Below are 12,833 nucleotides of genomic sequence, written 5' to 3'. Positions count from 1 at the left end.
CCGACTTAGTAATTCATAAGTACTTGTACCAAAATATTTTACCAATTATAAATCACAATAACTTGTATTTATAATAATTTATTCATTCAAATGCAATTGTTTCTTTAAACAATAATTTCATCTAAGTAATGAAACAATTCGATTACTTAGACCGTATCTTATTTAATCAGATTATAATGAGATACGTAAATTTTACTTCCAAAATCGTCCGTCAATTTTTAAGAAATTTAATTGACCCGTATCGTCATACGATCAATTAAATGATCAATTAAGAGTGTTACCCTTTAGGTATGACCTAAGGGGATCAACTGGTCACCACCGTCTCACGACAGTAATGTCAAACTCTAGTCAGCCAATCATTACCGATATGTGTGGACCTGTTGACAGTAAAATATTACTTCCCAATTGTATTCTTTAAAAATGAGACTTGAACATGTGATCATCATGATCAACAGTTGTGATCGCATTATTGTCGGAGGACACATATTCCAACATAGTGCACTCTAGCACTGTTTTTCTCATGGTTGTCGTCGGAGGGTGAAACATCCAAATAATATACGACTTCAATCGAAATTACAAGTCATATTTTAAGGGGTGTCATAATGCGACGGGTTGTTATGTTAGTACCACAAATTTTATTACAGTATGAACTGTAAAGAATATTTCCATTACTACGCCCATTTCGTGGCATTAAAGAAACCATTCGTGGAAATATCAACTCCTATTTTAGGTGCCGTAAGAAATTATTGGTAATTAATTATTAAGGCTACCCAACATTTCTTTTGTATATAAAGGAATGTCACTATCTTATATATATATATATATATATATATATATATATATATATATATATATATATATATATATATAGGAATGAGATCATGTGAGTATTAGTTATATATTTGAGGATTAAGGATTAATACTATGATAGGTATTTAGGGTGGAAACAAGGAAGGGCAAATTTGTAATTTAACAGCTGCCTATATAAACTACGTTTTACAGCAATTCCGTTATTTCCTCCTTTTTCTTCTTCTCCCTTCAATTTCTCTCTCTACTGTAGCTTCTTCCTCCATTGTTGAGCTGGAAAACCGTAGAATTTAGGCGTCATCTCCGTTTTTCGTCGTCATTCTTCACAATTATCATATTATTCCAATTAGTTCGTTTGTTCAGGTACGTAATTGGCGTTTTTCGTCCCTAAATTTCGAATTCGTCCTAACATTACTCTGTTTGTTCTTCTTTCGTTTCTATAATTTGAATTTCATCTTGCTTTTGTTTGTTATTTTCAATTTAATTTTGTGTTTCCTCAAATTCGGTACGTTTTTGTTTTATTTCCAGGTTTTGCTGCTCATTCTTCACAATTATCATATTATTCCAATTATTTCCTTTGTTCAGGTACGTAATTGCCGTTTTTCGTCCTTATGTTTCGCCTTCGTTCTTATCTTAGTCTGTTTGTTCTTATTTATTTGTTATTTTCAATTTAATTTTGTGCTTCCTTAAAATTCGGTACGTTTTTGTTTGATTTCCAGGTTTTCCTGCTCAAATCTTTGCGTCTTCAATCTTCATTGCGATGTCTGGTATGTTATTCTTCTTAATTTTGTACTTTCAGCGTATTCTGAAATCTCTGCGTATTCTCTCTTTATTTTGTACTTTCAGCTTTCAATCATATGTTCGTCATACTTTTGGTACATATTTTTTGTTCATTGACGTTCTTATTTTTCTCAATATGTGATATTGTTTTCTACACCTGGTGATATTGTTTATGTTGATATGTACCATTGTATATTCACGTTTGTGATATTGTTTTTCAACTTCATGTGTGATATTTGTTCCAGAGTACGTGATATTGTTTTCCTGAATATGTGATATTGTCCAGGCACCTGTGTGATATTGTTCCTGCAACATTCTTTGTGATATCGTTTTCCATCTTCATATGTGATATTTTTCCCAGACAACGTGATATTGTTTTCCTAGATATGTGATATTGTTCAGCCACTTGCGTGATTTTGTTTTCGTCCATATCTTTTACACTTTTTCTTGTTATTTTACATTTTACCTTTCTTGCCAGATCCTACAAGTAATGTAACTTCTTCTTCCTGTAATGATCTTCATGTCTCTGCCATTACCTCTAAAGATAGTAATGATATTGTTGAGTCTTCACTTACTTCTACTTTCGTTCGATTGAACCACCGATGCATCTAGTTCTACTCCACATGTTGAACAACATTCTGTTCCTTCTCGTGTGCATCAACTACTTTTGGACTCCACACCTGGTGGTAGTGAATTGTGGACAAGGAATGTTGCACCTGAGTTTAAACCTTATATTGGCCAGTTGTTTGGGACGTTGGAAGAAGCTATTAGTTTTTATGATGTGTATGCAAAAGCATGTGGTTTTGAACCAGGAAGTCTTCTCAAAAAGGTCTCTTTACGGTGATGTGAAGTATAAATTTGTTGTTTGCAACCGTGAAGGTTTTAGAGATCGTAAGAGGAAGGCTACTGTTTTAGATAGTGGAAAGGAGCAGGAAACTCCCAGGCCTTTTGATATCAGGAACACTAAATTAACTAGGATTGGTTGTACTGCTATGATTGAGTTTCGCTATAATGGGGATGGTTATGTTGTTTTTCAGTTTCGTGAGTGGCATAATCACCGTCTTTGTTCACTTAGAAATCAACAGTTTCAAAAAAAACACAGGCACCTCCATCTTTACCATAAAAAGACAATTATTGATCATTCAAGGGTTAATCAAGGGCCAACAAGGGCATTTAGAAATGTCAAGGAATATGTAGATGACTATGAGAATGTTGGAGCTCAATTGGTTGATTTTAAGAATTTTGGAAGGGATATCAAATGTTTCATAGGAGACCGGGATGCTCAACTGTTTGTTAACTATTTTGAGGATAAACGTGATACCACTGAAGGTTTTTACTTTGCTTATGAGGTAGATTCTGGTAAATGCTTGGTTCGTGCGTTTTGGTGTGATGCAGAGTCTCGTAGAAACTATGCTTTGTTTGGTGATTACATCACTTACGATCCAACTTACAGTACGAATAAGTATTGTATGCTTTTCACTCCTTTTACTGGCGTAGACCACCACAAAAGGTCAATTACTTTTGCTTCTGCGTTGCTATTTCATGAGGATGAAGATTCTTTCACATGGGTCTTTCAAAAGTTCCTTGATGCTATGGGACAGAGAGCCACACTTTGTATAATAACCGATCGGTGTCTTTGGAATAAAGCTGGGTTTGCGTGCTGTCTTCAAACATGCTAAGCGCATATATTGCATGTGGCATATCATGCAAAAGCTTACTGATAAGGTTGGGCCTGCAATTTCGAGAGAGACTGATTTTGTCAGCCGTTTGAATGCTATTGTTTGGGATGCTGAGTTAGAACCTCTTGAATTTGAAGAAAAGTGGTGTCAGTTGGTCAATGAGCATAATCTTGACGGTAATTCCTGGTTGTCAACCATGTTTAGAAAAAGGAGGAAATGGATCCCAGCTTATTTTCGTGATGTTCCTATGGGTTGTCTATTACGAACAACTCAACGTTCTGAGAGTCAGAATAATTTTTTCAAGCGTTTTGAAAATGCACATGGTACACTTGTTGAATTCTTGATGCGGTTTCAAAGTGCCGTTGATGTACAGCGCCATACTCAAAAACAACTTGATAGAGACGATGATTGTACTCTTCCACAATTAGCGACTTCTCTTAAGTTGGAAGCTCATGCTTCCAAGGTTTATACAAATGCTGCTTTCTTAGATTTTCAAGTAGAAGCTTCTGCTTCTATTTGTTCCCTTAGTGTTGGTGGCTTCACACCACCTGCAAATGGTGTAGAATTAATTGGTATTGCTGATGCCAGAACACAGAAGACCTACCAAGTCGTCTACAATTCTCTAACGAATGACACTGAATGTTCTTGCAAGTTGTTCAACAGGAAGGGTATTATTTGTAGACACATTATCTAGGTTTACTCTGGAAAACAAGTCCACACTTTGCCCGGTAAATACATTCTTATGCGGTGGACCAAGAATGCACATAAGATTCCTCTTTATGGTCCACATGATGAGTTAATTGAGGATTTTGATGCCACTGATTTACGAAAGATGGAAATGTGCAAGTTATGGTCAGAGTTCTACGCGACCATCAGTGTGCTCAAGAATGTGTCTACGAAGGACATCACTGATCTTGTTGACACCCTTAAACAATTCAGGGTGAAACTCAATCCGCAATCAGAGTCAATGACCAAAGAGCAGGAGTCGGAGATGCTTCTTGGGTGCAGTTCCTCAACTGAGGTGAGGATTTTACCACCTCGTCAGGCAAAGAACAAGGGTAGCGGGAAGAGAATGATCTCCAAAAAGCAACAATGCATAGTTAAAGCGGAGAAGCCTAAAAGGCTTTGTCGTAATTGCAAACAAATGGCTCACCATGATAAACGTAACTGTCCTAATGCTTTTGTACCTGATGCCGACAATAAGGTATGTTCACCATGAACAGTCTATGTATGAAACTTTTTATCTATGCTGTATGGTCACGAGTCAGAAACAATACCATATGTTATTTAAAATAATATCACATCTTATACTAAACAGTATCACTATTTGACGATACCAGAATGTGATATTATTTGAGGATAACAGAATGTGTCAACACATCTGTCTTAACTTTCTTTTATATTTTCCTGGTAATTTTAGAAACAATACCACATCTTGTTAGAAATAATATCACACTTTTGTAGTACACATATCACCGAGGATAACGAGAATGTGATATTGTTTGTAATTGTTCTGAGATAGAAACAATATCACACTTCATTTGAAATAATATCACTCCTTATATAAAATAATATAACTGTTTCACCTTTTTGTGTTTTCAGGGTAGTTCAGATGAGGATGATGCTGATGATGGTTGATCGGTCGAAGGAGTTTTTGTTGATGGCGCTCATTAATTATAGCAGCAGCAAATAGACGACATTCTATATGACTAGTATATTAATATAGCCTACAACATTCATTAAAGTATAAATTATACTTTATTTTATATAGAAAGTACTCGTACTCGGAGAATATTTGATTATTTTATTTGTCTCAGTTGTCTTGTGACACGTCTGTCGCGTACCTGTCAAAAATAACCAACTGGCTCCAACTAATATAGCTAGGGAAGTCGGGTCGAATCCACAGAGAGGTAGGAAATTGTCTACTAAAACTAGGTTCGTCAAGGTAACCAATTTGGGGGTTTATAAATTGTGATTTCTAAACTAAGAGGATGAGGAAAAGAGAAATAAACGGAAGGAGTTTAACAGATAAAGGAGAATAGCTAAGACAAACGGTTCACCATAATCATCTGGTCGTGTAATCTAGGTCCCGGATCAATGCAGTACGGTCTAAGGGGTAGCGAACGTCACCTTTCGGTCCTTAATTCACCCTAAAGTGTAAACAGTTTAACTTTCGCCCTCGCTGCAATACTCTATTGTTCGCTACTAGTCTGCCTCTTCCAACCTTTCGGTCCAGGTCAAGGTCCACTAAGAATAAGGGTCTAATTGCGTCGACTCAATTAGGCAATTACAATTATTTGTAGCATTTTAACAACAAAGACGGTACCAGTATTAACCTAGTAAATCGACTACTCTCCCTTCATATTATGGATCCCCTATAGTCTTAGCATAGGGAAATTAGCTACTCATAATCGTCGGATTAACAATTACAATAACCAAATAATTAAAACTAAGCATGATGGAAAAACTATTAAGAAACCGATTGAACAATTATAAGACAAAGAGAAGAAGGATTTAAAAGCAGTAAATAAGATTAAGAAATAAACTAGATTGATAATACCGAATCCGAGTATCAAAGTGTAGAGAGTAGAATCCAAGGAATAGTCACAAAAGTCGCGTCGAAAAAATGAACGAAGTGAAGAGAGCTTTTTCACGTAATTACTCCTCTCCAGTCTTATACTAAAATTCACTCTCAAACCTAATCTATGGACTGATTACAAAAGCCCATAAATAATTAGGCGGAAATTAACTAAAACACACGACACCACTCGATCGAGCAAGAATAATCTACTCGATCGAGCAATATCATCACCGAACCACTCGATCGAGCAGATGTGACCCACTCGATCGAGCACCACTAGCATAAACTCCTCGATCGACCCCTCAACCAGCTCGATCGATCAATCTTGAGTGTAATAAGCATTCGATCGAGCAGTTAACCACTCGATCGAGCTACATAGGCACGTTAGACCTTGAGTTGCTTCCCCTACTCGGCTCATGCGTCTTCCAAGTTTTAGATTTCCAAGCTCCAGCTTCTTATTTCCATGAATGGATGCAATTGGGACAGTTAAGGCTCGATTTAGCTTCTCTTCAGTCAATTCCTGCAAATTACAATAAACGGACCAAAGTAGAATATTCGGGGGTATTTGTAGCCAGATGCTACATAAAAAGCACAGAAATGCGTGTAAAAATGAGGTGAAAACCTTATATAAAAGACACGCATCAAATCTCCCCAAACCAAACCTTTGCTTGTCCCCAAGCAAATATGAATGCAACTAAAGGATGAACAATGGAACGGGACCAACGCATCAGCTACAAAGCACCCACTAGAACCAATTTAATGCGACAACATGACAAAATGGCAGTGAAAAGTGCAAACGAGTTAAATTAATGTTTCAAACTTACTGAACCGTCGACCTTGCAAGACTCAAAAGATATCGGACTCTCACGGGTCGCTCATCACTCAAAATCAGGCACAAGGTGAGTATATATGTGAAAGATAGGAAGAAGTAAGACACTCACCTAACTCGACCTATAAGAACATGCATGCAGTTAACATGAATAAAGTCTCTACAACCGTACATACGCATTCCAACCATACTAATGACCAAGTCACGTGCCGAGGACTTACATTTTGGTAAGTGAGGTAGTGGGTAAGAGGGGGCTAAAATGAATTTGGATATGTGGGGTTAGTAGCCAGGCTAGCAACATCAGATCCAAATAGTAACTGCATCCCAACTTCGCACTCATGACAGCGAGATAAAACGGTGCAAAATTATGCACTAAACTCACAAAACACCAAAAACCATCAACTCCCCATAAGATATGAATAGGACATGGGAGTGAAAGTCATTAACCAGTTTCTTTTTCAAAAATAATCTTTCTGTTTTCTTTTCTTTTCCTTTTTTTTTTTTTCTTTTTTTTCCTTTTTTTTTTCCGCATTTCTCGTTCTCTTTTTTTTTTTTTTTCTTTCTTTTTGTTTTCTTTTCAACAATTCGACAATTTCCTTCTTTCTTTCTTTCCCTTCAACTCTTCCACCATCTTCTGAAATCAGATGAAATAACCATATCGCAAAGATACATTCCAAGAACTACTCATTACTAGCTCAGCTAGGGTAGGAAGTATTATAGAAAGTAGTTGATAGGACAAAAAGGGCAATTTGGCTATGCGAGGCTCATGGGTAGAATGAAATAAAGGGGACTGCCTCTCCTAACACGTGTCACCATCCACAAACCGAATGCATACAGGTATTAAGAAGACTAGACTCATGCTTATGCAAATTGATGTTACATGTCTTAGAGAGAGTACTACTCACATCCTAAATGAAACCGGTCATGAGTGTCACCAGTTTATAAAGCTCTAGCCTCAGAATGTAATGTAGCTTGCCGACATAGTGAATCCAGTCTATTCGTTCAGGTAAGGAAGGAACAAAAACTCGTAGATTATGCACATAATCACGCCAACTAGGTGTCAAGAATATGCAGGGCTCAAATAAGGATTCAATGTAGCGTCAATGTTCAAACGTTCCGACTCAAATTAAACATGAAATTTTGAAATTTTTTTGGATTTTATGAAACAAACAACGATGCATGCGAAAATAATAAATATGGAAGCAGAAATGCAATGAAACATGCAGACACAGATATGGATGCATACCTCCCCAAACCAAACCGTACAATGTCCTCATTGTACTAAAAATAGGGAAAGAAATGCAAACTGAAAGGAAAAGGAGAGGCGGAGTCGGGAAACTTACAAAACGTCTTAAGGAGGGACCTCCCCAAACCGACCATGAATATGGGAGGTCAAAGAAAGTCAAGCAGTGGCTCCATAGACATAAAACAGCAGCTGGAGATCATAACTACTCGATCGAGCGCCTGGAACAGCTCGATCGAGTGAACCGGTGTATTGGGAGAGCTCGATCGAGTGAAGAATCACTCGATCGAGTAAGCACGGGTTTGGACCTGGTCGATCGAGGAACATATCACTCGATCGAGTAACAGCTGCATCAGAAAGCGCTCGATCGAACACACAATCATTCGATCGAGTAACAGCTGCATCAGAAAGTGCTCGATCGAACACACAATCATTCGATCGAGTACTTTACCCTGCAAAAGCCGCATAAGAGCAAGGAAAGTACAAAAGAGGTTCATAAAACAGCGTCTAAAGTTCAACGTAAAGCTAAAGAAAAACAAATAGTTCAACAAGAGTACAAATAAAACAGTCCGGGCTGCCTCCCGGAGAGCGCTGGTTTAAGAGGTCCCGCACGACCTTTCTGGCATCAAATAACTGGCGCGTCGAGCTCGTCGAAGCGCAAGACTTCAACGCGGTTGTCCGCTTCACTCGCCTCGTGGTAATGCTTCACATATTGGCCGTTCACCTTGAATCTATGACCCTCGGAATCTTCAAGTTCTACGGATCCAAATTTGGTAACATCCGTCACCGTATATGGACCACTCCATCCGGACTTGACTTGCCAGAAATAGTCTCGTAGGGCATTAAACAACAAAGACCTTCGCCCGACATGAAACTCCCGAGGTAGGATTCTCTTGTCATGCCATCTCTTCGTCTTTTCCTTGTAAATGCGCGAGCTGTCATAGGCATTAAGCCTAAACTCCTCTAATTCATCTAGCTGCAAAAGACGATTCTGACCACACAATTTAGGATCATAATTAAGCTCACGAATTGCCCACCAGGCCTTACAGTCCAGCTCAACAGGTAAGTGACACGATTTCCCATAAACTAACCTATAAGGTGATGCACCAATTGGTGTCTTAAAGGCAGTTCTATAAGCCCATAATGTGTCATATAGCTTAAGACTCCTGTCTTTCCGTGATTTAGAAACTACCTTAGACAAGATCTCTTTCACTCACGATTAGAGACCTCTGCGACCACTAGTTTGGGGATGATACCCCAAACCACGCCCGTGTTGGACACCAACTCTAGACAGTATGGAAGTGAGTTTCTTTTCCTTAAAATGCATCCCCCCATCACTAATGACGACCCTAGGGACACCAAAACGGGGGAATATGATCTTTTTAAACATCTTTATCACGGTCTTACCATCGCAATGAGGTGAAGCAATTGCCTCAACCCATTTTGACACATAGTCTACAGCTACTAAGATGTACCTGTTACCTTTACTGGACGGGAACGGTCCTTGGAAATCAATGCCACAGACATCGAAAACCTCAACCTCTAGGATGCCGTTTTGTGGCATCTCATGTCTCTTCGAAATGTTCCCTGATCGTTGGCAAGCATTACAAGCTGAAACAAAAGACTTAGCGTCAGAAACAAAGAAGGCCAAGTAAAAACAGATCGAAGTACCTTAGCCACGGTGCGCGATGGACCGTGGTGACCACCATATGAAGAGGAGTGACAGCCTTCCAGGACTATTTTGGTCTCCCACTGCGGAATACACCGTTTGTAGAGACCGTCTGCACATTCCTTAAACAAGTAAGGGTCATCCCAGAAGTACTGCTTAGCGTTATATAGAAACTGCTTCTTTTGCTGATGAGAAAGGTCAGGCGGCAGCTCGCCACTGACAACGAAGTTAGCTATATCGCATACCAAGGTTCTTGGTTAACAATAGACTACACAACAATGAGAATAAAGTATCGTCAGGAAAAGAATCATCAATGGGTAGAGGATCTTCCCCTTCTTGTCGCATCAACCGCGACAAGTGATCAGCTACAACGTTCTCGGCTCCTTTCTTATCCTTAATCTGCAAATCAAACTCCTGAAGAAGGAGTATCCATCTCGATAGCCGTGGTTTAGCCTCCTTCTTAGCAAGGAGATGCCTCAAAGCTGCATGGTCGGTAAAAAAACAAAGTGACTTCGACCTAACTAAGTAAGTACGAAACTTCTCTAAGGCATAAACTACAGCTAACTCTCCTTCTCGATGGTAGTGTACTTCACTTGAGCCTCATCCAGAGTTCGGCTCGCATAGTAAATAGCATTCAAGGCTTTGTCTTTCCTCTGGCCAAGCACCGCTCCTAGTGCATAGTCACTCGCGTCACACATGATCTCAAACGGCAAGTCCCAATTGGGAGGCTGTATGATCGGTGCGGAGACTAAGGCCTGCTTTAACCTGTTAAAAGCAGAAAGACAAGCGTCAGTAAACACAAAAGGGGCATCCTTAAGCAGCAATTGTGTGAGTGGTTTAGCAATTTTGGAGAAATCCTTGATAAACCGGCGGTAAAAACCGGCGTGACCAAGGAAGCTCCTCACCCCCTTAACATTAACAGGAGGTGGTAATTGCTGAATCACTTCCACCTTTGCTTTGTCAACTTTTATTCCCCTATCAGAAACCAAGTGCCCTAAGACAACTCCCTCGTTGACCATAAAGTGGCACTTCTCCCAGTTCAGCACAAGATTAACCTCAATACAAATACTGCAACACTTTTTCAAGGTTAGATAGACAGTCAGAAAAATCACTTCCATATACACTAAAGTCATCCATAAAAACTTCCATGATAGACTCAATATACTCTGAAAATATCCCCATCATACACCTTTGGAAGGTGGCAGGGGCATTGCACAAACCAAAAGGCATTCTGCGATACGCAAAAACGCCCTTAGGACAGGTAAATGTAGTCTTGGCCTGATCGTCTGGGTGGATAGGGATCTGAAAGAACCCTGAATACCCGTCTAAATAGCAGAAAAACTTATGAGAAGCTAACCTTTCTACCATTTGATCAATAAAAGGAAGGGGAAAGTGATCTTTCTTAGTGGCGGCATTTAGCTGTCTGTAGTCTATGCACATCCGCCAACCAGTTACTACTCGAGTAGGTATTAATTCATTCTTCTCATTCTTAACTACATTTGTCCCTCCTTTCTTCGGGACCACCTGTACTGGACTCACCCATTTAGAATTACCGACAGAATAAATAATACCTGCATCCAGCAGCTTCATTACCTCAGTCATCACAACATCCTGCATCTTCTGGTTCAGCCGGCGCTGACCTTGTCTGCAAGGTTTGTGATCCTCCTCCAGCTCTATCATGTGCATACAAATGTCGGGACTAATCCCCGTGATATCATCCAGTGAATAGCCCATTGCCTTCCTGTTTTTCTTAAGTACAACTAACAAGGAGGTCAGCTGCTCATCACTAAGCTTGGCACTGACAATGACTGGATATTGCTCTGTATCGTCTAAGAAAGCATATTTAAGATGAGAAGGGAGAGGCTTACGTTCCGGTACCTTTACCTCAATGGAGCAAAGAGTGCTGATCATTTGTTCCACCTGCTCTCCGTCATGCTCATCCAAATCATCAACAAGTAAATCCAACGCAGCGTCATCGTCCTCTAGGCTATCTGCACACTCATCAAAAAGCATGAGAGCTTCCAGTGGGTCCTTCATAAAAGAACCCGACCAGAAGTCAATAAATAGACTCATCAATGATATCGACCGAATAGCAAGTGTCCTCTATCATTGGGTTGGCTAAAGTACTGGGCAAACTAAATGTGATAGCGTCATCCCCTACTGCAAGAGTCAGACGCCCTTGTTTGACATCAATAACGGCCCCAGCTGTACAAAGGAATGGTCTTCCTAAGATAATTTGGGTCCGGGTGTCCTCAGCTATATCCAAAACAATGAAATCTACTGGGATGTAAAGCTTGCCTATTTTCACAGGCACATCATCTAAGACACCTAAGGGTCTCCTAACAGATCTATTAGCCATCTGTAGGGTAATGTTAGTCACTTTGAAGTGACTCATCTTCAGTTTCTTGCAGACAGGAAGGGGCATGACACTAACACTGGCACCTAAATCGCAAAGGGCCTTATCAATAACCGTATTACCTATGACACAAGTAATAGAAAAGCTGCCCGGGTCTTTCATTTTTGGAGGGGCCTTATTTAACAAAGAAGTTACTAGACTCTTCCATGAATGAAATCGTCTCAAATTCACTCAAATTTCTCTTACGCGTCACGATATCCTTCATAAACTTAGCGTAAGTGGGTACCGAGTAACAAGTTCGGAAAAAGGGACAGTTACTGGAGGTTCTTCACGATGTCCACGAACTTACCGTCTCGTTGCTCGATCTTTGCGTCCTTCGACGACTTGGGAAGGGTACTGCAGCGTAGCGATGAGCGGTCCCGCAACCTTTTCTTTACCCTTATCAATGCGTGACGTCTCCACAAAGGGGGGAAGATGACACGGTGGCGGTGTTAGATAGTAAATTAGAATTTCCGCCACTTGAAGTACTCGATCGAGTACTTTTATCAGTCGATCGACCTTGTTCTTCACTCGATCGAGTGATTTCTTCAGCATAGTTGCTCGATCGAGTAATAGTGTCACTCGATCGACCGTCTTGGAATTTTGCACCTCTCGATCGAGCACCGTTGTCACTCGATCGAGTGACTGGATGATTAGAACCGCTCGATCGAGTAGATGAGTTGCTCGATCGAGTGGTTACTGCACACGCAGCAAGTATTTCCTGCAAAAACTCCTCTAGATCATCATCTGAGTCATCATCAGCTGTCAAAACCTCGTCTTCTTCATGAATAAGGTCATTTTGAAAATTCATCGCACTGGCTGGATCGCAATTTGGAAGAAGTTTGGCTTG

General features: G+C 39.8%; 2 protein-coding genes across 2 annotated transcripts; both read left to right on the top strand.

The window, feature by feature from the left end:
* Positions 1 to 2,366: 2,366 nt before the first annotated feature.
* LOC141649071 (protein FAR1-RELATED SEQUENCE 5-like) lies at positions 2,367 to 3,266 on the top strand. Its single transcript, XM_074457770.1, has one exon. The coding sequence runs from the start codon at positions 2,367 to 2,369 to the stop codon at positions 3,264 to 3,266; it is 900 nt and encodes a 299-aa protein (XP_074313871.1).
* A 25-nt stretch (positions 3,267 to 3,291) lies between these two features.
* LOC141649069 (protein FAR1-RELATED SEQUENCE 9-like) lies at positions 3,292 to 3,960 on the top strand. Its single transcript, XM_074457769.1, has one exon. The coding sequence runs from the start codon at positions 3,292 to 3,294 to the stop codon at positions 3,958 to 3,960; it is 669 nt and encodes a 222-aa protein (XP_074313870.1).
* The last annotated feature ends 8,873 nt before the right edge of the window (positions 3,961 to 12,833 follow it).

This window comes from Silene latifolia, chromosome 3 (assembly GCF_048544455.1).
Source record: "Silene latifolia isolate original U9 population chromosome 3, ASM4854445v1, whole genome shotgun sequence".
Lineage (NCBI taxonomy): Eukaryota > Viridiplantae > Streptophyta > Magnoliopsida > Caryophyllales > Caryophyllaceae > Silene > Silene latifolia.
Note: the sequence above shows the minus strand (reverse complement) of the source record. Positions and strands in the feature narration are given on the sequence as shown.

Bases quoted from the DNA above. Each gene is read 5' to 3' on its own strand.
- LOC141649071 (XM_074457770.1), top strand. From the start codon at position 2,367: ATGTGTATGCAAAAGCATGTGGTTTTGAACCAGGAAGTCTTCTCAAAA.
- LOC141649069 (XM_074457769.1), top strand. From the start codon at position 3,292: ATGCAAAAGCTTACTGATAAGGTTGGGCCTGCAATTTCGAGAGAGACT.